At 35.5% G+C, this 24,509-nt stretch overlaps 1 protein-coding gene across 1 annotated transcript in view; it reads left to right on the forward strand.

Moving 5' to 3' along the window:
* The first annotated feature begins 262 nt into the window (after nucleotides 1-262).
* LOC129746668 (uncharacterized) overlaps nucleotides 263-24,509 on the forward strand; it is a 179,866-nt gene continuing 155,619 nt past the window's right edge. Inside the window, exon 1 of the mRNA XM_055740489.1 lies at nucleotides 263-1,455. Within this exon, the coding sequence (XP_055596464.1) occupies nucleotides 1,383-1,455 (73 nt within the window). The 5' untranslated portion in view covers nucleotides 263-1,382. The remainder of the gene's footprint in view (nucleotides 1,456-24,509) is intronic.

The raw sequence follows: 24,509 nt of genomic DNA on the forward strand, positions 1-24,509 counted from the left end.
CTGCGTTGGCAGCACACACACCCCCCTTGCGAATAAGTTAGTTGCAACAACACCGAGGAGAGTTGTCGCATGTCATGGAAAAGGTATTTCCACTGATATCGGTTTTCTGACTAGCAAACCGAGCGAGCGAGCCCCCACAAGCACACGCTAGTTGTTTGTCAGCGCGTGCTGACAAGCATAAGCGGGACAAGCAAAACCGCTCCACGCCACGCTACTTACTGGTGTAGTGTGGCCGCCTGTTTCAGTTGGCAGTTAACAGTCTTCGCGAACGGTTGTTGGTTTGACTAGTCGCTTTATTAGATAATTCAACTTGAAACAGAAGAGAATCTAGCTAATCGTCGCGATTCGCGTTCTGTTTATTGAGTGTTGTTCGTCGTTCGTTGATTTGTCGTGATCTTGAGACAAGCACACATTCCCAGACGACGGATATCTCGTTTGCAATCTAGTTATTGGCAACTTAGTCAGTAACCCGTGATTTACTGTCAGTTGTGTGATAAGTGTTACGTGAAATCGGTTACCTTTTTTGAGGAGCGTCGTCAGGCCATATCGCGCTCTGGCTGGACTCCCCCGGCAGAAGTTGTTTGTCTGGCTGATCTAATACACGAGGGTGGATCCCCAACAGTAGTTATCCGTGAAGCACAACAAGTGTTTTCCGCGCAAAAAGGGCATTTTCCTCGAGTGAATGGTGAATGCTCGAAGAGACCAAGCGAGTGGTTCCATCTTTATCGCAGTAGGCAGTTTTCCGTCTCAAGTCTAACAGGGTGGTGTGACCGTGCTCCTTCAAATAAAATTAGAAGATAACCGCCATCGGGCTTCTACCTTACAGAATCAGTATCATCGCTTTGACAAGCCAATCAACTCGCCGCGAGAGCAACAGAAACCCATCCTCGTCATCTTCGACCTATCTATCTAGCTAGCTTCTTCCTCTCGTTTGACGAACGGCGTCGCCAAGATTTGAAATAGAAATTCATTTCAGCAGAGCAGAGCAAAATAGTTCCGAGGTGCAGTGTCCGCGAAGAAAATCTGTCCGTCCCGGTAAATTCGTCGTTCCACAACAGCGGGGTTTCGGTGCGGTCAATTTGTAACAGTTTAATTAAACTAAGAGAGTGCAGTGCCATACCTTGGTCTAGAGGCAACAAGTGCAACATACTAAGAAATCCGTTACAGCAACGAAATCGCCAAACCAAAACACACCGCCGAAAGTGAGAGGAGAGTGGTGTTGCAAAAAGAAGGTGTTGAGCTATTTCTGTTGCGAAGAACCCCACATAGACAGATCGAGGAAGATAACGCGTCAATACAGCATTAAAAAAACAACAACGCAAAACAAACCGATATAAACCGGCAGCAGCAGAAAAGTGAAGAGAAGAAAAATCAAGACAACAATGTTATCGACGGCGGCCAGCCTCAGCAAGTTCTACAACCGTATGAGCATCTTGATAACTGTTTTCATCACCGGTAAGTGTTCCTGTTTTTTTTTTGTTTGGAATTTCACATGTGTTTTGTTGGATCTCCGTCCGGATGGTGTTACGGTTCTTTTTTCTCTCATGCTCACGCAGCAGCGTGGATGTTTGCTTTTTTGTTGGTTGTCCTTTGTGGAGAAGAAGCAGACGAAGAAGACGCCAGTAGCAAGACATGCCAAAACTGATAACATTGTGCAACCCCAACCAGCTGCTTAATGCGTGATTGTTGAAGTTTGTAGCAGTGCGGATAGTATTTTTATGAATGGACACGTTTATTGGTGTGATTGTATGCTGATACATTCGGGGTAATGTGAAGGAGAATTTGTTCTTGAGTAAAACGATGTCGTTGAAAGTGGTTTAAAGTTTTTAACGTGTCCCCTAGATTCCTTTTTATCCCAAATGGTGGATTTCACTGTTTTTGGTTTTGGTTAATCAAACTTTTCTTTGAAAAAGTGCCAACAAATTCTTTGAGCGGATTTTAATAAATTGAGGCCAAATACGAGATCTTTCGGATTTCTCATCATGCCTAACTTTAGCTCTATTGAAAGACAAACAAAATATCTACATTATAGCATATATGAGGATTCTGAATTGATAAAAAGCTGTTGTTATAAAACTCAACATCGACCATGAAAATTTGAGATAGGGATTTCTTGAAAGATACGTTTAAAGTGACTTGTGGAATTAGAATAAGTTTCTTCAAATAAAGATGGTAGAATCTTATAGTTTTCTGTTCAAATTTGTTTGTATTTTAATTTTAAATTTTACAATTAAATATGGAACAGAATTTCAACTAAAGGTAGTGCGTTCAATTCGTTGAAGATGGAATTTGATAATCGAATCTCCTTTAATTTCATAACTTCGTAGCTTTGAACTCTAAACCTTTTTTCCGAGAATCCGGAAAACCAATAGATTTTAAAAAAAAAATATATTAATTCGAAAAAATTGGATCCTAAAAAACTGAATTTCATAACACATATCAGAGATTTTGTCTTTAGTTACAAGAATAAGTAAGTGTTATTACCAGAAGGATTCAGATTTTTATTTGGATATTCTAGTTCCAGAAATACAACGCTTTTGAAAATAATTTCATTCAACATTTTTTTAGAGAATTGAAATAGTAGTGGAGAATGAGGATACTTGATCCCTGGGGATACTTGATTCCTTAGCTATATCTCCCAACTGGAATGTCGTACAAAGATCAAATGTTCTAGAAAAATGTGCCAAATGGAACAAAACAGCAATGGTAGAAGCTCAAAATTTTTTAACAATATAAGCTTTTGGGTTATTGAACTTTGTTTGAAAATTTTCACAAAATGTGACTTGAAGATCTTTTTTCATCATTTTAAAATGTTCCTATTGTTGGGCCATGAACAACCTTTAGTGGACGTGGGGCGGCGCTTGGAAAACAACCACCGATGGGACTCATTCCCCTCGTGGAAGTGAGTCTCTCCCAGACAACCTCAGTTGTTGTCTCACCGGTGGAGGCAAGTCCTCGGACTGTACCTGGGCGGGCCAAGGCCGGGTCGATCACTGTCTTCCACAGTGATCGCAAACTCTTTCTATAGATGGCTCTGAAAAGAGCCAATTGGTTGTGGAATCGGAGCAAGAGCAGGAGTGAAGCAAAAGAGAACTCGTTGCTTAATAATGCTTCATTGTTTATTTTCTCTTGAACTATTTACTTTTTATTCACTTGATACTGCACGCGACGCTGGCTGCTGTTCTTCTCTGGTGGCCTTAATGCAGCCCACTGCTGGTTGGCTCTCTTCTTGAGCCGCTCTCGGCTCTCCCGAGACGATGTTGATCTGCCGACGGTTGGATTAAAACTCACCCGACAGGAGCGCGACCGCTTGTTTTTATAGCTCTCGCTACTTGGGCGTCGCGCAACGGGTTTTCTCCGTTCTCGCTGTTTCTCCTGTTCTTCAGTCCGCTGGGTGGACTGAACATACTCCGCGCCAGAAAAGATGTTTCTCGAAATTCGGCCGTCGGAATTCACCGCCTTTGGGGACACGCCGCTGCTAATTGGCTCACTCGCTCTTTCTTGGACCTGGGCTGTCGACCTTGGCGATACTGATGGCTCTCGGCTTGCTTGATCAGAATTATTGCTCTCGTAACCTTGCCTCGGTGAAATTTCCATCCCTTCGATGATGACCAACGGTTGCTGGCTTCTTTCAAACTGTGGGTGTAAAGCTGGTTGTTGTTTTGCTTTGTCCAACCAACTCTCGATTGCCACCGACGCCTCCTCGTGATGGACCAAAAAGGCGAAGTAGATTTCGTCCTGCCGCTCTCGTTCGACTGTTGATGACAGGCCGATGATCTCGCCCTGCAGCCTGATGAAATCTGCCTTGGATCTGTCCACACTCCGCTGGTACACTCGTAGCTGAGCTAGGGTTAGCTCAGCCTTGTCCTCTTCTGCCTTCTTCAAGATGGTTTGAACTCGTTGCACATTGCGTTGTGCCAAGCCACAGGTGTAGAGCAGCAACTCAAGTACCTCGTTCGTACTTGAGTGATTCGGATTCTTCCTCTCTGCTCTCGTCGTTGCCATTTTCCTGCTCGAACTTAGCTTCCCTTTGCTCCACTCTCAACTGTTTGCTTCCGATCCACTCTCACTCAATTTGACGGAGGTATTCCGTCAGAAGGCACCGGCTTCTGCATCCAGCTCGAAGGACCATTTCATGTTGGGCCATGAACAACCATAAGTGGACTCTAGATGCGGCGCTTGGCAAAACTAACACTGATGGGACTCACTCCCCCCTGCGGGAGCGAGCCTCTTCTAGACAACCCCTGGTGGTTGTCTCACCAGTGGAGGCAAGTCCTCGGACTGTACCTGGAGGCCAAGACCGCCACGACAAACTCTCTCTAAGTGGGGCTCTGAAAAGAGCCGATTGATAATGGCATCGGTGCAAGAGTGAGAGCGAAGCAAATGGAACACTAATTTACTGCTGGCGTTGTTTCATCTTTATTTTCTCTTGAACTATTTACACTACTAATTCACACTTGTTCTTATTATTGTTGTTGTATGTGACGAGCAACGATGGCTGCTGCTATCTTCCGGTGGCCTTGATGCAGCCCACTGCTGGCTGGCTCTCTTATTGAGCCGCTCTCGGCACTCTCTAGATGATGTTGCTCGCTCGACGGTTGGATTAAAACTCACCCGACAGGAGCGCGACCGCTTGTATTTATAGCTCTCGCTACTTGGGCGTCGCGCAACGGGTTTTCTCCGCTCTCTCGGTTTCTCCCATTCTTCAGTCCGCTTGGTGGACTGAACATACTCCGCGCCAGAAAAGATGTTTCTCGAAGCCAAACAACTCGAAAGCGCGGCATTTGGGAACACGCCGCTGCTCACTGGCTCACTCGCTAATTCTTGGACCTGGGCTGTCGACCTTGGCGATACTGATGGCTCTGGGCTCGCTTCCTCGGGTTGATTGCTCTCGTTGGGATGCCTCGGTGGAAAATTCGTCTCTTTGTTGTTGGGACCACTCGCGCCCGGTAACTAGTGAGCTGTGGCTGCAGAATTGGCAGTGCTCGAACCTCTTCGAGCTGACTCTCGATTGCCACAGTTACATCCTCATAGAGCTCCAAAAAGATGAAATAGTTGTCGTCTTGTTGGGCACGCTCCGCTGGAGATGACAGATAAAAAATCTCTTGGGATAGTTGTGTGTACTCAGCCTTTGAGCGCTCGACACTCCGCTGGTACACCTTTAATTGAGCTGGGGTCAGCTCAACCTCGTCGGTTTCCGCTTGCTTCAGGATGCCTTTGATTCGGTTGACATTGCGGTGTGCCCTCCTAAGGTTGTGGGAGAGCAACTCAAATCTCTGGGAATTGCTTTCTGGCTTCATTGGGTTTTTCACTTAACTATCGTTTTGTTCCACTGTGCTCCGCTCGCGTTGCTTCGCTTCCCAATCCACTCCACTCAACATTAGACGGAGGTATTCCATCTGGGGGTGCCGGCTGCTACATCCGGCTCGAAGGACCATTTCATGTTGGGCCATGAACAACCTTTAGTGGACGTGGGGCGGCGCTTGGAAAACAACCACCGATGGGACTCATTCCCCTCGTGGAAGTGAGTCTCTCCCAGACAACCTCAGTTGTTGTCTCACCGGTGGAGGCAAGTCCTCGGACTGTACCTGGGCGGGCCAAGGCCGGGTCGATCACTGTCTTCCACAGTGATCGCAAACTCTTTCTATAGATGGCTCTGAAAAGAGCCAATTGGTTGTGGAATCGGAGCAAGAGCAGGAGTGAAGCAAAAGAGAACTCGTTGCTTAATAATGCTTCATTGTTTATTTTCTCTTGAACTATTTACTTTTTATTCACTTGATACTGCACGCGACGCTGGCTGCTGTTCTTCTCTGGTGGCCTTAATGCAGCCCACTGCTGGTTGGCTCTCTTCTTGAGCCGCTCTCGGCTCTCCCGAGACGATGTTGATCTGCCGACGGTTGGATTAAAACTCACCCGACAGGAGCGCGACCGCTTGTTTTTATAGCTCTCGCTACTTGGGCGTCGCGCAACGGGTTTTCTCCGTTCTCGCTGTTTCTCCTGTTCTTCAGTCCGCTGGGTGGACTGAACACCTATCATGGAAACATTATAAAAAAAATATTTATTCCAATACATCAATCTATCGAGTGTAAAATGAACTTCATAATACAATATTTTCAAAGTGATGGAAAACTCCCAACTTTTTTCAGAAAAAGTTTTCTAAAATGTTGATTTTGGGTACAATTGATCCCTATTATATGTACGGGTACAAATGATCCCGGTATATTCTTCCTTTCAATGTATCGTGGTCATTGCTGATTACGAGATTACTAATATTTATCCAATAGCTAGTATTCATCCATCAATTATCTGAAGAAAAGGGCAAAAATAATTGATTTTCTCTTGTTTATAAAAAAATGCGCCCGTAAGTATGCAATGTCATAAGGGTTGAAAATAAGCTTTAGATTTTTTTTTCTGACAATTATAGATTGTGAAATGAGAACAAACATGAAAAAATAGTCAATTAACATTCTATCTTGGGGTTTTGTTTGATTTTTTCCATGGATTAGGGCTTCCTGAATAAAGGATCAAGTCTCCCCTAACGAAAGTGCTTCTAGTTCATCTACGGGTTCAAGTATCGTTCTAATTTTAGGAGCATAGAAACTTGAAGTTACACGCTGTCAGGAAATGTAAAAGACTGCGAGTTGCTAAATTTTTCCAAAATGATATGGTGAAAATAAGAAAAAGGGATCAAGTATCCCCACTCTCCCCTATAGAAATCGTTCACACTATTTTTAAGCTCACTAAACAAAGTCTTTGAGTATTTGATGTTAAAGAATTTTGTTCAAACATTTTGTTACAATTCGAAATTACTTGCGATCTTGAAAAAAGTTGAACATTTAAGAAACAATAGAAAAAAAACTAATTGCAAATTTGGATTTAGGGCCCCAAACTAATCAAACAAGTTATAAAATTCTTTGCGCTTCAGAGAAATGTGAGTTTATTGCCTTGTGTTAACGACGGAAAAAACAATGTTTAAGACTTTTTCTTCGAATTTATGAGATCATGTTCAACCACAATAGAGATTCTAAATCTCAAGCAAGGATACGAGTAATTGGGAAGATTGACTTCGAAAGCTTATTTAAGTTTTCTATGTCAATGCGAAAATAAAACTTAAGCTTACACTGTTGGTTGAAAAATAATAAATTCCACTTTTTATATAAAATTAGTTAATGAAAACTGGAAGTAGGCGATGACTTTTGTTTATTTTGATTTGGTCATCAGGTGGAAAAAGACGAAATTGGCTTAGGAAGCGCAGATTTTTAAGGTTGCTGCTGCTGATTGTTCGTTTTGATCCGGTCATCCAATGGAAAATGACGGAATTGGCTTAGGAAGCACAGATTTTTAAGGCAGTTTCGTCAGATTGTTTGCTTTGATTTGTCCTTCCGGCAGAAAAAGACAGAATTGGCTTAGAAAGTGCAGATTTTTAAGGCTGTTGCTGATGATTGTGTGTGTTGATTTGACCTTCCCGTGAAAAAAGACGGAATTGGCTTAATCAGTGCAGAGCTAAGGCTGCTTCTACTGATTGTTTGCTTCTTTTTTTGGTTTCGATTATAGTCGTTTTAACATCTTTATGTCATTCACGACTTATATCAACGATGCAGTTGGTGGACAGTCATTGAAAAATTTATCCGGTACAACTGTGATCGATGTTTACTCTTGGGCTCGAACTCATGGACATCGGCTCAGGAAGCAACTGACTTACCAAATGCGCTATATTACAAGCCCAAGATTGTTTACTTCGATTTTGCCTTCCGGTGGAAAAAGATGGAATTGGCTTAGGAAGCCTAAATTCTTAATGCTGCTTCTGCTGATTGTTTGTTTTGATTTGGCCTTCCGGTGATAAAAGACGGGATTGGCTTAGAAAGGGTAGATTTTCAAGACTGCTGCTGCTGATTTTTCAATTTGATTTGGCCTTCCGGTGGAAAAGTACGGGTTGGCTTAGGAAGCTGGGAAGCTTAGGAAGCTTCTGGTTGGGAAGGCTTTTTACTAAGAATATTATCAAATTATTCCACATTCCAAAAGCACAGTTTGGGAAAGTTGTTGCTAAGAATGTTTTCGGATTGTTCCGGTTTTGGTAAACAAAAACATAGCGACAGGTAAAGCACAGATTGGGAAAGCCTTCGTGAAGTATATTTTCCAAGTGGATCAAGAACATGCAAAAAATAGTTAAAATTGTAAGATTTGCACAGCTTTTTCTAAGAATGGAATGTAGAACTGGAAGGAAGGATATTTGAAAAATAAAATTATGTCTATGAGAAAAACAAAAGTCAGTCAACAAAAGATTCTATTGAGAGTAGAGATGAGAAGGAATGTAGAGTTGAGATGAAGGATATGCAAATATTAAATAAAATTTGTAGGATGAAGAATAAAGATGCGGAATATGGAATTAAAATTGAGGATATTTGGTAAATAAAATTGTGTTTTAGAGGAAAAAACAAAGTCGATGCTTAAATTTTTTTAATTGAGAATAGAGGTAAGAAAGAATGCAGAGATGAGATGAAGAATATGCAGAAAATAAATCAAATTAAAAGAAATTAAAATTAAATAAGAGTGAATCTGGCATCACTGAAGATAAATGAAATGAAACAAATTTCTATGGCAACGTTTATTATTTTGGCAACAGTAGGCAAAACAAACAAAACAAAGTCAGTCATTGATCTATTCTTGTGAGTGACAGACTTGTCTGAGTGAATTTTTGAATTGAGATTCATAAGCAGGGATGGAATTATGTCATAGTCACGAGCCAAAAATTGCGACTAGAGACCCATTTTTTTTCCTCACATGTCATAAGTTTAAGATTTTTTTGAAAAGAAAGCATGCTATGAATGTTTTGATAAAGAAAGATTTTTCCATTATGTCATTGATCATTAAGATCTTCAATATTTCGATCATGACATGATGGTTAAAATGGGTCATGAGAAATATCATCAGTGCAATTTTTGGCAATTTTGTTTGCCAAACTAATTTTCAATATGCTTTACTATGACAAACGCTAACTAACGCTAGTATTAAAAAAATGAAAATAGAGATAAGCGTTTTTAGAAGCCTTTTTTAAATATTCCATTTGGTTCCGAATTTCATTCATTGCCCACTCTTCTCATACGTGAAATTTATTTACATCACGTGAATGTGCATGGTATTTACATTCACATTATCGGAATATTTCTATCATGACATGATCCATGACTGATCTTATTTTCTTGGGTATAGTGATCCAAAATAAATTTCACCGTCCTTATGAATGACTGAAAATTTTCAAGCCTGTTCATGAGAATCGTAAAACCACGACACCATGTGGACCAAAATTGGGCTTTGAAGTCATGAAATCAAAGGTGAAGTTGTTGGCGCGGCTTAAGTGCTGTTGAATTTAGTGAGCTCGTTTCATATTCTTCATTATCTATTATATAAAATTCTCTTGTAACGGTGTTTGTAGTACTACTCCTCCGAAATTAGCCAAACGATTCAAATGAAATTAATTTTAGAATATTCTGTAGGCATGCGAATCGGTTTATATCGAATAAAAACAACACAAAGTCACATCAATTGTCCGTAAAAATTAAATTTGTTATAATTGGAATCACATTAAAGTCATGGCATCCATTATTTCAAGATTTTCTTTCCTTTGGGCGTCGGTTTGTTTTTCGTCTCCATGGTCGAGGCGTCGTGAGCAAACGTCGCGAAAGGATAGTAACCATGGCATAGCATACTGGTTAAATAGTAGGAACATTTGGGCGCGTATTTCTCAACTAAGCATATTTTCAATGCACGTGATGGCGCTATGAAGCCTAGATGATTTTTTTTACTTCTTGATTCCGAGCTCATTTGTACAGCACATGGTAATGAATGACGCCTAGATGTTACCCAGATTGAAAGTTTGCCGAATGAATAAAACATATACCTACCAAATTTTTTTTTTGACAAAAATCTTAAATTAAAAAGTCGTGGGCCATTATTAGAGATTTTTCTTTTCTCGAGGGGTTTGTTTCTCAACCAAGTACCTATATTTCTTACGCACGTGGGGTGATATGCAACCTAGATGTGTTTTTTTTCTTGCTTATTTGTACACAGCACATGGTAATGGATGACGCCTAGGTGACACGGATTGGTATTTTACCGATCGAATCAAAACCATATAAACGATTTTAAATATTAAAACCATTTTTATTTCGTGTTAATTTAAGTAATCAATTGTTGCCCAAAAAATGCATATGAAATAATGATATGACACATAGCGGACGTGTGAAAAAAAAGAAATTGGGAAGCTTTACCTTTCGTATAATCCAATACGCCTAGAACGTAAGTTTTGATTCATATTGATTACAAAAAAAAAATCAATTTTGAACATGTACAAATGTACTTAACTGAAGATGTATCAAGCGCCATCAAATTTTTAGAAGAACAACTAAATCCGATAAAAATGAACAGACACATTAACTGAACAAGAGTCTGTCCTTTGAATTAGATTAGATAGGATTGAAGAATTTAGAGGTCAAATGCAGAGAACTTTTTGATTTTTTGCATGTAATTTACAGTACACAAAATCGCCAGATTTAATGCCATGACAAGTGCTGTTTGGGAACACTTTAAGTTGAAATGTACCATATCTATAAGTTTAGTATAATGCGAAACTTTATTGAACATGATTTTAGTAAAAATATGGATTTTGATTCAAACTGCTTTGAAGAAAGAGGATAGTGAACAAAAAGCAGTTTGGAAATGATTAGTAAATGCGTTAGGCATAATATTAGGAAAATACTCCAAAAATTGTCTCGATATTCAAAATTATATTTTCATAAAGATTCATATGCAATATATTCCAATAAATAAGAAACTTTTGATTTCGATTTAAACCTTATTGTGCTCTCGAATAAAGCGGAATAAATCAACGAAATGGAATACAACAAATAAAACATACATATTATCAACATACAGTTATTTATGGAACAAGTTACAAAAAGGGGATTTTTTTTTGCATGAGGCTTGCCAAGTTCGATGATTACGTCGAGTGCTGGAAAAAATCGAATTTGCAACCGAATTAAAGAAAAGTAAATAAAACGTATTCATATAAGATGCGTGTAACATTTATTGAAGGTTATTTTTTGATAATTTAATTAAAAACCCGTAGAATTGAGTTAAAATTCTTAGGTTTTATTTCGATAGAATAAAGCGAGACAATTCGAGTAAACGGAAAGGAGGGAAATGTAAAAAAAAACTAATAAAAATGGGGGATGAACGCCAAGTTGAACATGGTAAGGCGAAGTTTACCGGGTCTGCTAGTGTTTTTATATTTTCTAATTTTCTCATAGATTTTAAAACTTCCCCCTCAGTGAAAGGAATATCGAGATGTTCATTCAACTTAAACATCAACATCTTATTTAATTTAAATTTCACAAATGCAAGCGAAACAAAGTTTGCACGAGATGAATGTAAAAATAAAGTCAGAAGTGTATAATTTTTGTTTAAAACCTCACAGATCGTACTTTAATATAGTACTCCCTTAATTTAGGTCTAAGCAGGACCTGAATTTTTATAATATGTATTACTTTGTAATGGAGCTGACAAGGTCGTTCAGAACTAAACTGAACATTTTTTCAGAGCTGCGTGTCTCAATAATAAGCTGCGTGATGAAAATACTTGTAAAACGTAATCAGGTGCCATGTTCTATTAGATCATTCCCATCAACTGCGGCAATAACAATCAACACCGTTTATAGACGGATGCATATGATTATATCGAGCAGCAGGTTCAGCGAGCTGGACTCCCCGTATCAACTTGTTACGTTAAGTTAAGTTATTTCACACGTCATTAGATAGATGGGAACTCCCCCGCCTCATAAAAAATAAAAGTCTGGCTCGCTAGTCAACTTCTGGGTTGCTGCTGGCTGTTTTGCATGCTATTAGAATAGGAATGGTGAATATAAATAGAAATTAATTCCAAGATCCGTTTCAATTCCAGTTTCTATAGGTTACCGAAGATAAGTAGCACTGGCTCCATAGAATTAACCTGAGGATGCATGGGAACTTATTTTCATTTAACTATTGGTTAAAAATTTATTATCGACAAGTCGTTAAGCATTGGAATTCATCAGAATAGAATGGGAAATTTATAGGAAAAATACCGGAATGGTGGGGATTCACCACATATTACCTTAAATCATTAATCACAAAACGATATAATCTTTTGAAATCCTGTTAAATCCCATTCATCTTTCTGGTATTACATCATGTGAAACATGATTCTGTCACTTCTTGACAAATCCTCAGCGCCTGCCTTTAAGTGATACATAAATTCCTTAAAAAACCACTACCTACGTTGAGCGAACTGGTTTAAAATTGTCAAACAAATTTCTGCTGAATTTCTCCTTTGGCTTTATCTTTGGACCACCCGCCGCATCACCATGATCGGTGTCGTCCGCTCAGCGTTGCGATAGTAAAAATATACTGTTGTTTTGCTTCCTGGTAAGTGTTTTTCTTTTGCCACCCGCGCGTGCTCCTTACTTTTGTTCATCCGTTTCGCTCAATGGCTAGCTGGTTGCCCGTATATTATCAATGAGAGGAGCAAACAGAGCAGCATCGAAACATGCGATCGTCAAAGCATCGAGAGCTGACCGAAAACAATAATGACATCAGCCGGTTTGGTATATATTTTCGTTTTTGTTTTTGGTTTTGCCGGGGAAATGGGGAAACAAGTGGGGATAGCTGTTTCTCGATTCTAGAATATCGGGAGCTGAGAAACGCAAAAACAACCGGACCGAACGTAAACAAACCAAATTTGCCGCATGACCTTGCAGGAGAAATTTACGAAGGTTTTTTTTGGTGATGATTCGGCATGAATTTGAGTAGAAAAGAAAACTTCATAGAAATATGATCAAATTAGTTAAATCGAAACTAAGATTATCAATTCACAATTTTCTGAAATCAAATGATTAAAGAAATATCTTTATCATAGATTTTAACTAAATTAGGCTTTGAATTAAAATGTGCCTTTTAATAACACTTCCCAAGCAACCAAAAATCCCTGAGAACAGTTCGGTGAGAGATTAATCAGCCCATTTACGTTCGTTTTGATACTTCGAAGTTTCTAAATCACGCTGAAGAGAACACTTTTCAGCTCCCAAAGATTACACAAGAAATCGTTGAACCTCTTAATAGAAAAAAATAAATATACAAAAGTGATTTTTTTTACATTTAACTATCGATTCTTCTAACCTTGTAATATTTTATACTTCCTTATTGTCACTTATTTGAAAATCTACTTCTGATTTACCAAGTTTAATTTTTTTTTTTATTTACTCAAGCTTAACCCCAAACTGGCACTCAGTCGTCATAGTTCTAAGCCTTTAATATTGAGCCATCAGTGCGTTTCTGTATCTACGTTCATTTGCTTATTATAAATTAAGCAGAGCATGTTTCGAATATCTCTCAAAAAGTCACATTACCTTATCTCTAAGGAGCTCTTATTCATAAATCACTTACAACGCAAATATACCGAAATCATTTTCGCAACTTTAAGTTTAATATTGAGTATTTATGATAAATATGGTTTCTATTGCTTGAAAGGTTTTAAAAACTATGCGATAAAACTTCCCCCTATTTCCAGTCTGTACTGTATGGAGTATATTCTTTAAAAAAATAGAAACATTTTTCGTACTCGAATATTTTTTCTTTCAAATTTGGTTCCATTTAGCTTAGCTTAGCTTAGCTTGATTGACTACTCACATCCACCTTTAATCATTGAATCCGAAATGCTTTTTCGCTAATTTTGCAAACGTATTTTTTCAAATATGATTGTTCATGTTATTAACTTATCGAGGGACGATTTTTTTATTTGGGTCATGATATTTTTTCACTCATAGCATTTCGAACTACATGATCGCATGCGTGGCTCAGTAGAACAGGTTCCAAATCGCCAATGGTTGCTACTCCGTGATTGACCGAGTTTTGATCAGGGAGGATTTGATTTAAATCAAAGTGATTTAAATCACGATTTAAATCACTTGATTTTTATTAATGATTTAAATCAAAGTTTCTCAGTGAATAAAATATCTGAAATTTAGTGAATATGGATTGGTTTTTTTATTCTTCCGTGTTATTAAGCATCAAAGGCTTATCCCCTCGGGAATTTAGAATGGATTTTTTTCTTGCTCCTAGATATTCCGCAAGTCGTGATTGACGAGGATGCCGAATGCTTGTCCACTTAGAAGGAGGTAGGTGTTTGGATAATGCCCACGTGGACGGACATACTTTATTAATATTATTCAAATTTAATTCAATGAAGATATTTTGATTGAAAATTTGGCATGTTGACATTTCAATCAAATAACCAAAACAATGTCCACCCAAGTCTGCTCAAAATAATGTTTGTTTATTTCTTCCAGAAGTCAATTTCCCTTTTTTTATAAAATAATCTGACTTTTCATGTTTTTATCTTAAATTTCGACGCTCAACGTTTTTAAAAAATATGAATTAGAATTAATTTTGTTTGTTTGATCTTTTGAATTCCCTGAACCTAAGAGAAGAAGCAGGCTGATTGAGTGCTGAATACCAACTCGTAGTCCGTCTATAAAAACTGTTTGGTAAATTACGATAATATTTTCATTCAGTAAAGGAATTGCACATTTGTTACTGAAATGAACCATTTTAATTTAAAAAAAAAACCTTAAATAATGTATCCAAACTATAAAATTAGACGGGGAAAGTGGAAATAAAGCATTACAAAGGAGTAAGCTTGCGAAGAAATTTGACAAAATTTTTCAAAGACAATCGTCAATCGTTTCGAATCGTTAGTTACAAAGTGGAATCGATGTTAATTTAGATTGAAAAGCATTGGTCTTTGATGAATGTAAAAAACCATGAATCATGAATGTTATACTTATACAGCCTTTATCAAGCTGAGTTAAACAACTCAGCTTTATCACATGATGGAAGAACCATGCTAAATTTTTTCTCTCAAATGAAATTTATAGAACATATCCTATTTTAATCAAAAAAATCTGATTTAAATTAAAAAATTCCGATTTAAATAAAAAAAAATCCAATTTTTTTGATTTTTTTTTGAAAAAATCATTGATTTTTATCCACCCTGGTTTTGATCAGAGGTCAAAAGAATGGTGCCTGGAATTGGCAACACATTCACAATGTCCAAAACTGATACTGTCTCTTTGAACATCAATAACGGCACCGACCACGTCCTAGTAGTCAATTGATAGAAGGAAATGAGAGAAGAGGGATTGAACGATTCATAATTTATGCTTTAGGACCGAGGTCACCTCTGCATCCTAGCAAAACAGTTTTGATTGGGAGTGTGGGTAAAAGGATTTGAACAGGAGACATTTTTGACTAGTGTGATCATATATTTTGAATCCTATTCTTCTATGCTACTTTTCTTCCTTGGTGAATTATTTTCATTAATTTTTTGTTTAGTTTTTTATTTGAAATTAAATATCGAAGAATAGTTAGACTTGGTTTAAAACAAACCTTATTATACCTGAACCTAAAAAAAAGCTAGAAAAAAGGAAGATTGAAATTCCGAAACAATAATATCAGTACAGAAATAAAAAGATAAACATGAGAGCATTGAAAACTCGTAAAAATATTCAACACTTGGAGGTCACAAAAAATAATAACAATGGCATGTTCCGAATATTCTAAATGTTAATCTGACAATGTAAAAATGAATCAGCATGATTCAATTTTGAAAAGATGATGCATTTTTAAAGAAAGTTTATGGGTTCGAATGTAGTTTGCAATCACGTTAAATGATTTATTATTATGATAGCAATAGCTGGACAGAATAAGTATTCCTATAAGTAATTGTGAAAATGTAAACTCCTTATAAGCAACACAGACGGAAAAATCTTTGAACATGGAAAATATCTTTTACCTTACACAAAAACATAAATTTTAATAGAATTTACTATTGAAATTTCAATTTAAGAAAAAAAAATTCAGTGAATGTCTTCATTTTTAAACATTGATATCCTTAAACGAGATTATCAAAACTCTCTCCTATCTACACCTGAGATAACTCCTGACCATTTAAGATTTATGTTTAGTTAAATTTACTGGAGTTTTTATTTTCTATTAGTCAAATAAAAACAGATTTATTTGAACTCTCTCAGCTAGTTAATTAATACACCTCTTAACTTAGAAGTACGAAGAAGCTTTTGTATACAAAGCATTGTATACATCTAGCAAGTGGTAAAATCTTGGAAAAATAAAAAAAAAAATGTTCGAAATTTACTTTGCTGATATTCAAAAATGGATCAAATTTTAAAAATAAAAGTAACATTGAATAAAACAATAATGAAACAAAATACTCATCCTTGTTGAAATCGGAGATCCCATCGCAAATTTAACAGTCCTTGGTGTTTCCGGAGGGCGTAGTACTAGCCCTTCTTCTACCTTCCCATCGATCGAAGAACAACAATGTAGGGGAAAGTGTTCCTAAATGCGCATATTGGGTAATATGCGCATACAGCCGATTGACGATATGGCTGGAGATTCATCATATCTAATAAGTGCAGTTTGAGGGTAATACGCTTCTAACACATGGCATGAAAAAATTAAATTGTTATATGAAGTCAAAAAAATTAAAAAATTCAAACAAGATTTTTGTCAGTTTTGTTATAATATATTGAACTTTAATTATCGTGCGTACAGATTCTGTGCACAAATGTTTTAATGGTTCTTATTCACCTGGAAATCGAAAATTCAACAAATTGAAGCTTTTGGCAAAGTTTGAAATGATAAGATATTGGAATAAGAGACAGGTTCTGAATGCCTATATCAAGGCAGGTTAAATGCCTATATCAAGAAAAATAGATAAGTCTTATAAATTTTTTACTTTATATCATTTAAACATTAAATCTATGCTCAAATCACGATCTTACAGCGAAAAAAGAAGAACTTCATACTGATCCAATTAAAATAACATATGAACAAAATATTACTATGAAATATGGCCATATGACATACCTAAATATGTTTCATGCAAAAGAACTAGTGATGTAAAAAATTTCACCAAAATTTCAGCCTTGACGTATGCTTAACATCCGTTTCTACCATTTTCAATTAAATAATATCAAAATATTGCTAGTGTTAATGAAATAGAACTAATAACATAAATATGCGCATTTAGCCCGCCAGTTTCGGGAATCGGCTATTTTGACTTCTTTCATTATATAATTATTTTCTCGAAAACTGTTAGAGATTTTAACAGAAAAATTGTTCTGACTTATATAAAACAGATGTCCGCTCATGTGTATATAGTTTTCAGACTCCTATCTATTGTAGTATGGGAGAAAATAAGTTTTTTCCTTAATATGCGCATATAGCCCGCCTCTCCCCTATTCTATATTTTAAAACTTTTTACACTCGGTATTCGACTTCCACTTGTTCACCTGCTTCTTCAGTTATAACATTTTTCTTTTATTCAATTTCCACTATTTGAAGACTTGAAATTATTCTTTCTGAAAAACTTACAACCGTCACGTCCGGCCATAGCCTACTGAGTCCCCTTTTCTTTCAAATTTGGTTCCATTTGTTAGAAAAGTTCCCAAGTTTTAGAAACAATTGTGCGGAACTCCCTTTCCCTTCTCTTATCCCCAACTGGAAGAAAAGCGGTTTTAATGGCCATTTCTCATACACTTATAGTCTTCTATGTAGAATTTCGTTATATTTATTTGATGATCTCTTGAATTTATAAAAACCAACGTATGGCACCTCTCCTCTCTTTCCTATTCCGTGAGGAACCAAATCCTCTTAAAAATATTTCTTATAATTACACACTTTTCCAATTTATTACGATCTTCTAGGTTAGCTTAAAAGAGATAAGAAAAAAAATTGTATGAGAGTTCCCTTTCCTATCGAATCAGTAAAAGGAGCAAAAAGCCTTGAACAATCTGTTAAAATAACCTCTGCTATTAAATTTGAATAATAAGTTCTCGAGTGATCTATACATATTGTATGAAAACCTCCCTCTCTTTTTCCCTTTGGAAAAAGAGAGGGGTCTCAAACATAAAAAAACATTTCTCGTACTCGAATACACTTCCATGATAAATTTGGTTTTTTGTTCGATTAGCTCTGGAGTAATGCATAAAACTGTATCCTCCCCACTTCATATCTACCCAGTGGAAGAACAGATGGGTCTCAAACATCGTAAAAACTTGACTGGTAGCCTTATACCTTCCTATGTGAAATTTAGATTAATTTGCATGATAAGTTATCGAATAATGCAATAAATTGTATGGAAGACCCCTACCCCTCCTTTGTATCTCCCCAATCGAAAAGCGTGGGGTCCCAAAAAATCAAAGAAACATTTCTCCTACCCAAGTATCCAGCCATGTAAAATTTTGCTTCCATTTGCTTGATAAGTTCTAGAATTTTGCAAAGAATTGTATGAGAGGCTCCTCCTCCTTTTCTATCTCCATACTGGAAAGAGGGAGGAGTCTCAAACCATCTTTAAAATATATTTCCTACCCATATACCAACGCATGCCAAATTTGGTTCTGTTTGCTTGAATAGTTCTCGAATTGTGCCAAAAGTTGTATGGGAGCCCCCACCCGCTTACTACTCTCCCATTGAAATTAAAGAGGGGTACCAAATTATTTTAGGAACATTTCTCGTACCCATATATATTCCTATACCAAATTTGCTTTCATTTGCCTGATCGTTTCTCCAGTTATTCAAACATGTTTCTTTTGGTTAAGAGGCCAGAAAGTGGGAGGGTCTCCAACTATTATAGGAACCTTCCCCGGCCCTCAAAGACCCCTTCTACCAAGTTTCACGCAAATCGGTTCAGTAGTTCCAGAGTATGTAAGGAAAAGACAGACAGACAGAAATTCATTTTTATAGATTACATTTCTTTTCTTAATTTTCAATTAAAGTGTTGATTCAAAATTCCTTTGTAATATTTTCAATTTGAAATAATATTCAATCGCGGTTTGAAATTATTTTAAAAAAACATAGATGATGATTGAATTTAATTTGATAAATAGAAAAAAATATTTATTTTCTATCAAGAATTCCAGGGATTAAAACCAGAGATAAAAATCTTTTTTATATTTAAATCCTTTCAGTTATCGAAATAAAAGGCTTAAAAAGTTTATTGTTTGATTGAAGTACCCAATAATAACTGTAAATATTTAAAATACAAAATGTTCAATTCATCATCAATGACAAAGTACAGGTAAGGAATATGGATATATGGATGATTTCTTGAATGGTTTGATACAAAACTGATAAAAATGATAAGGAATTTCAAGTTATGTTATAAAGCACGAAGCAAATACTAATTAAGTAAACATTACGCATTAAAACTTAGTTTAAATTGGCTACATAGAATCATTTTTCGAACTATTCATAGATTAATTGAAAAATCGTGATTTTATTTCAATTAAAAAAGATGTTTTAATAATTAATAAATTTCCAGCACAGTTATAGTTCAAAATTTCAAGCTATGAATATTTTGTAGCCGGAGATTGGGTCCTGGGGAGAACAAAAGGAAGAAACTAAGTTTTTCTTATAACAAATTTAGATTAAGATGTAGGCTTCCAAAGCGGCTTGTGATATAGCTCAGTTGGCAAGTCAGTTGCTTCCTGAGCCGATGTACGTGAGTTCGAACCCAAGAGTAAATATCGATCACAGTTGTGTACCGGATAGGCTTTTCAATAACTGTCCGCCAACTGCATCGTTGATATGATTCGCGAATGACATAAAGATATTAAAACGACTATAATTGAAAAAAAAAATAGGTTTCCATGAAGATGATGTTTTCAGATCACAGAAAACTCAGAGCTGAACAACAAAGGCAAACACATCAAATACATTTAAATTTTTTTTAGTTTGACTTTAAAATTTGGTTAATTCATTTGAAAATTTAAAAAAAACTATACAATAAAAATTGGTCAATTCATTTGAAAAAAAAATAAAACGTTTATTTAATTTATCGGTAAAAGTTATGATCTTGTAGTAAGAACATTTCAAGATTATGAAAAAGAAAATTTATTCCATGAAGAACGAATTGATGACATATGATGAAAATGCTTCTAATCAAATTCTACTCGCTCATTTTCATTATCTATTCATGTCTTAACATTCTTTTTTCTATAACTAACGGTGATTAAACTCTTCATAAATAAGAATATAATATGAAGATTAGAAAATATAAGCTTTGACAATTTGGAAAAAAAATCTTTAAAAACGTCTTAACATTTTAAAACCATATTTATGAAATTAAATTGCAAATTCAATAGGCAGTATTTTGATGCCTTTGTTTTAATGAATGATTTGGTAGATTTTGGCATCCTGAACTCGAATCTTTTGTCAGATATTGTCTATCACCTCTTGTTTTGGTGATATGGAGTTATAAGCTTTAAAATGAAGCAGTTTTGAGTGAAATCAATAATTGATAAATGATGAACTTGCAAATCTACATTAAACACAAAGAAGCCGATTTTGAATTTGTTTATTATTCTTTATTTAATTAAGGAATAAAATTTTGATGATGATGATAAAAAATTTAAAAAAGTGAAATTCTACATTTTTTTTAAATTTTGAATGACTTGAATGTCTGACATTATTGAAAAAAGCAAAAATAAAAGGTTTGATTTTATTTAACAAATTTGCTTAAGTCTGCATAAAGAATTGATTTTTACTATTAAAAATATCTAAAATTCGATTTAGTAAACACTTCTTTTAAATTTCGTCAAAAATGTATTATTATACAGTATCGGGAAAAGAAAACGAATGATTTTTTTTCCATAGAAGTCAAACTTACTTGGGATCTTGAATAAAATGGATAAAAAGAAAACTTTTATTTTGAAATTTTTGTAATGTTTTAAAGCTATGTCAGAAAAGCGCATAATTTTTTTTTTAACTATGATCTATTTCTGAAAGTTGCAGGGCACAAAAACTAAAGAAAACTAGCTTTTAAATTCTCTCCTAAAATAAAAAATAAATGAATTTTGTGGGCTTGTTTAATTTATCAAATACCTTTTGAATGTAGAGTTGTGCATTTAGAAGAAAAAGATACCCAAAATAAAATTGAGGCCTAAATTGATTTCTTGAAAAATATTTCATATCAGCATAAAATATGTAGAGATTTAAATGTTTTTTTTTTTTAAATCAAAGTTATTAGTAATAAAGTAATGGATAAACATAATTAAATACACTTATCAGAAAACCCAAATTTGAAGACGAGGTAGGTTTTTGTGTGTCAAGATTTGAGTTTCAGTACAAGAGGTTTGAAGAATTGTAAATGGAAATTGACAATTAAAAATTAAAATAATTTTTAAAGTCTTCTTATTTTACACCGATCTGCTTTTATAGCTTTTAAAGTTATAAATAGAAATTCAAATCGATTTAAAATTTTACTTAATTTCACACTATATTTTCAATGCTGTATTTTTGAAAACTTAATCAAATTGATATGAAAATAGAGTTTCTCGTAATATCAGAATAAATTAGTAAAGTGGACAAATCACTAAATGATTTAGAACTAAAAATTAATCTCGAATCCCAAAAATCAAACAAGATTTCAAATGGTACAAGCTTCAATCTTCAAAACGTTAGCTGTTATTAAATATCAAATATTCTGAAAATAATCAAGAAACGAGAGTTGAGAATATTTCCAGCTGAAAAGTTATATTATTAAAAGATATGTTTACAATCTGCCTTCTCAGTTTTCTAAACTTGTCGACTTCTGACTTACAAATTCTATTATTCTCTGACTACATATTGGTGTTAACTTTATCATTTTATGAATTTCTTATTTTATTACTTTTTGACATTTTGACCTTCTCATACTGTGATTTTTTTTAATTTCTGGGTTCTAACAGTTTGATTTTCTGACCTTCATATGGTTTTCTGATTTACTGTCAAACTTTTGCTGAATCAAAGCAATCGAAAGATTCCTTTTAATTCAACCACGGTATGAATTAAAAGGAATATTTCGATTGCTTTGATTCAGTTGAATCATTCAACCAAGTAGGCTCATACCACAACAGAGTCAAACTTTTATTTTTTATTTTTTGATTTTCTATATGTATTTTTAACTCGTGACATTCTATCTGTATGATTTGTGGATCTTCAATTTTTAAATAAGAAAGAAATGTCTCTGATGGTTTGATTTACTGTGAACAGTAAAAATATATTTGAAAACATCGCACAAACCTGCGGTTTTAATCAATCAACAGAACACTGTGGATCCCTGGCATTATTACTTCAGTTACGCCTTTCCACACTTTTCGGAGGTTTCCAAGGCCATCCAATTAACCGGACTCCTCCAGCCGGTCGAAAAAGCGAAATTTATCACATTGTTTCCATCGAAACAGTCGTTGTTGGCTTGCTTTTTTCCGGGAAATAGACGAAAAACTTTTCTGCTTGAAAATATCGCTGCAAAACTGTCGAGCTTTCGTGCTTCGTGAAGACCCGCGCGTGAAATTGTAACCGGTACAGCAGGGGTTGCAAATTTTAATTCATATTGACATTCAAGCACTTGTTTCAATTTTGCCCCATTTTATGGGAGATAACCCCCGATTCGGTATTAATTTAAAAACAATTTTCAACTCTTCAATTTTCCTAACAGGAGAAACCAAAGAAGATCACACAATTTTCTCGTGCACGTCATAATTACCATATCGCATGCTGACAATCAGGCCCAAACTTGCTTCAGGAGCAATTGGCTGATTGTTTCTTTGATGGTTTATAAAAAAATAAATCGAATCAATATCGATGCCAGGTTGAACCTGGACATGTCCGAAAACCCAGGAAAAAAACCGGATTGCATTTCGGTTTCAGTCATCACCTCACTCGTGACATTGATGTGCAACTGCCAAAAGAAATGTTCCTACATACATATATGAAACCATGTTCCGGATTGGGAAGTCGCGTCACAGGAAGATAAATTTATAAAAAAAAAGTCTGCCAGCAGCCTGTTTTTACTGTCAAAAGCAAGCAGGTCAGAGAGTGAGTGGGGGTGTGGTTATTTACCGATCGTGTACGACAACGGTGACATCACGTTCCGGATTCATGTGGGAGGCAAATTGTTGTGAATGAAACGGGGATAAGCTCTGTGCAACTTGGCGCGCGCGGATGTCGTGAGAAGAGTGGGTACAAAGAGGAAAAAATGACTCTAAATTACCCAAATCTGGACACCTGTCAACCGGTATTAATCGACAGCGATGAGGAACGAGATGTATTTCTGGTGGTGCCGTTTAACTATAATTGATTAAATTTGGAGCCAAAAATACAGTTTGGAAATGCACTACACTATATTCATTTAGAAAACTGATTACACAGTAATACGAAATCAACATCAATAAACAAACTTAAATAATTTAAATCAATATAACGGTGTCTTTTTATATCATAAAATGACGAAAAAGGGCATCTCAGAAATTTCTAACGAGTGTCTAGAAGAACTTCTGTAGAAAGATTTGCATTGAAAAATATTTCTAAAATTTTCAAAATTTTCATAAGTCCTTATGTGATAAGATGCTTCAAAATTCAATAATTCAAAAAAATTTCAAAATGAAAATTTTACCAAACATGTTGGCTATTATGTGAGAATTTCGCCGAAGATTTCAAAATTTACAACGAAAATCTACATTTACAATAAAAATCTAGAAAATTAACTAGAAATAACCGTTAGAATAATCAACAATATTGGACAATAAATTATAATTGGTTTCAATAAACTCAAAACCCTATTCTAAATCCAATAAACATAAACATACAAAATAGTCCTTCTTTTCAGTACTTTTATAAGTTTTCTTCAGTGTTGTCAGTAGGTTTTTTATGGTCATTTTATGAAATTTTCTTTGAATGCACATTTTTGCCAAAATATGTGCTTATGAATCTTTTATTACAAATTTATTGTCAATTGCATGAATTTTTAGACTATTGCGAGAATCTGATTTGACAGATAAAAATTCCGCACTGACTAACACCATAACATTCTTTATATAAACTATCATGTGCTAAAAGTTGAAAAGGGAGTATATGAAAAAAGGACCAACATCAGAGTTCAGTTACTTCAAATTATTTCTACCAAAAAATCAACTCTCATACGCACCGTTGCCGTCTTTAACAAACTGCGCAGATTGCACCTATTTAGACCCCCGTGCAAATAATTTGGGCGCAGTAAAATCTGCTCACAGACATATACATAGACAATAACACATATCGATATTCTTTACATCTTTGGATAAAATGGAATTTAAAACAATTGCGACTGGTGTGTGTCAGTAAAAATAGTCAGTGAATCCTTAATTTTTTGGCTAATTTTTCAGTAATTCGAAAAACGCCCGAATAATGCATGATTTATTTGTTCCACTTACATTCTGGAACCCAAATGTACAGAATGCATTCTGTTTTCTGTTCGTTTCATTTTATTTGTTGATCGGTCAATTTTCGTTAGTAAACTCCTTGGTTCGCATTTCATAATAATTTTCGCCAAAACAATAAAGATTATGCCAATTGAAATGTGATTCGAAAATCAGAAGCGAG

Source organism: Uranotaenia lowii, chromosome 2, assembly GCF_029784155.1.
Source record: "Uranotaenia lowii strain MFRU-FL chromosome 2, ASM2978415v1, whole genome shotgun sequence".
Lineage (NCBI taxonomy): Eukaryota > Metazoa > Arthropoda > Insecta > Diptera > Culicidae > Uranotaenia > Uranotaenia lowii.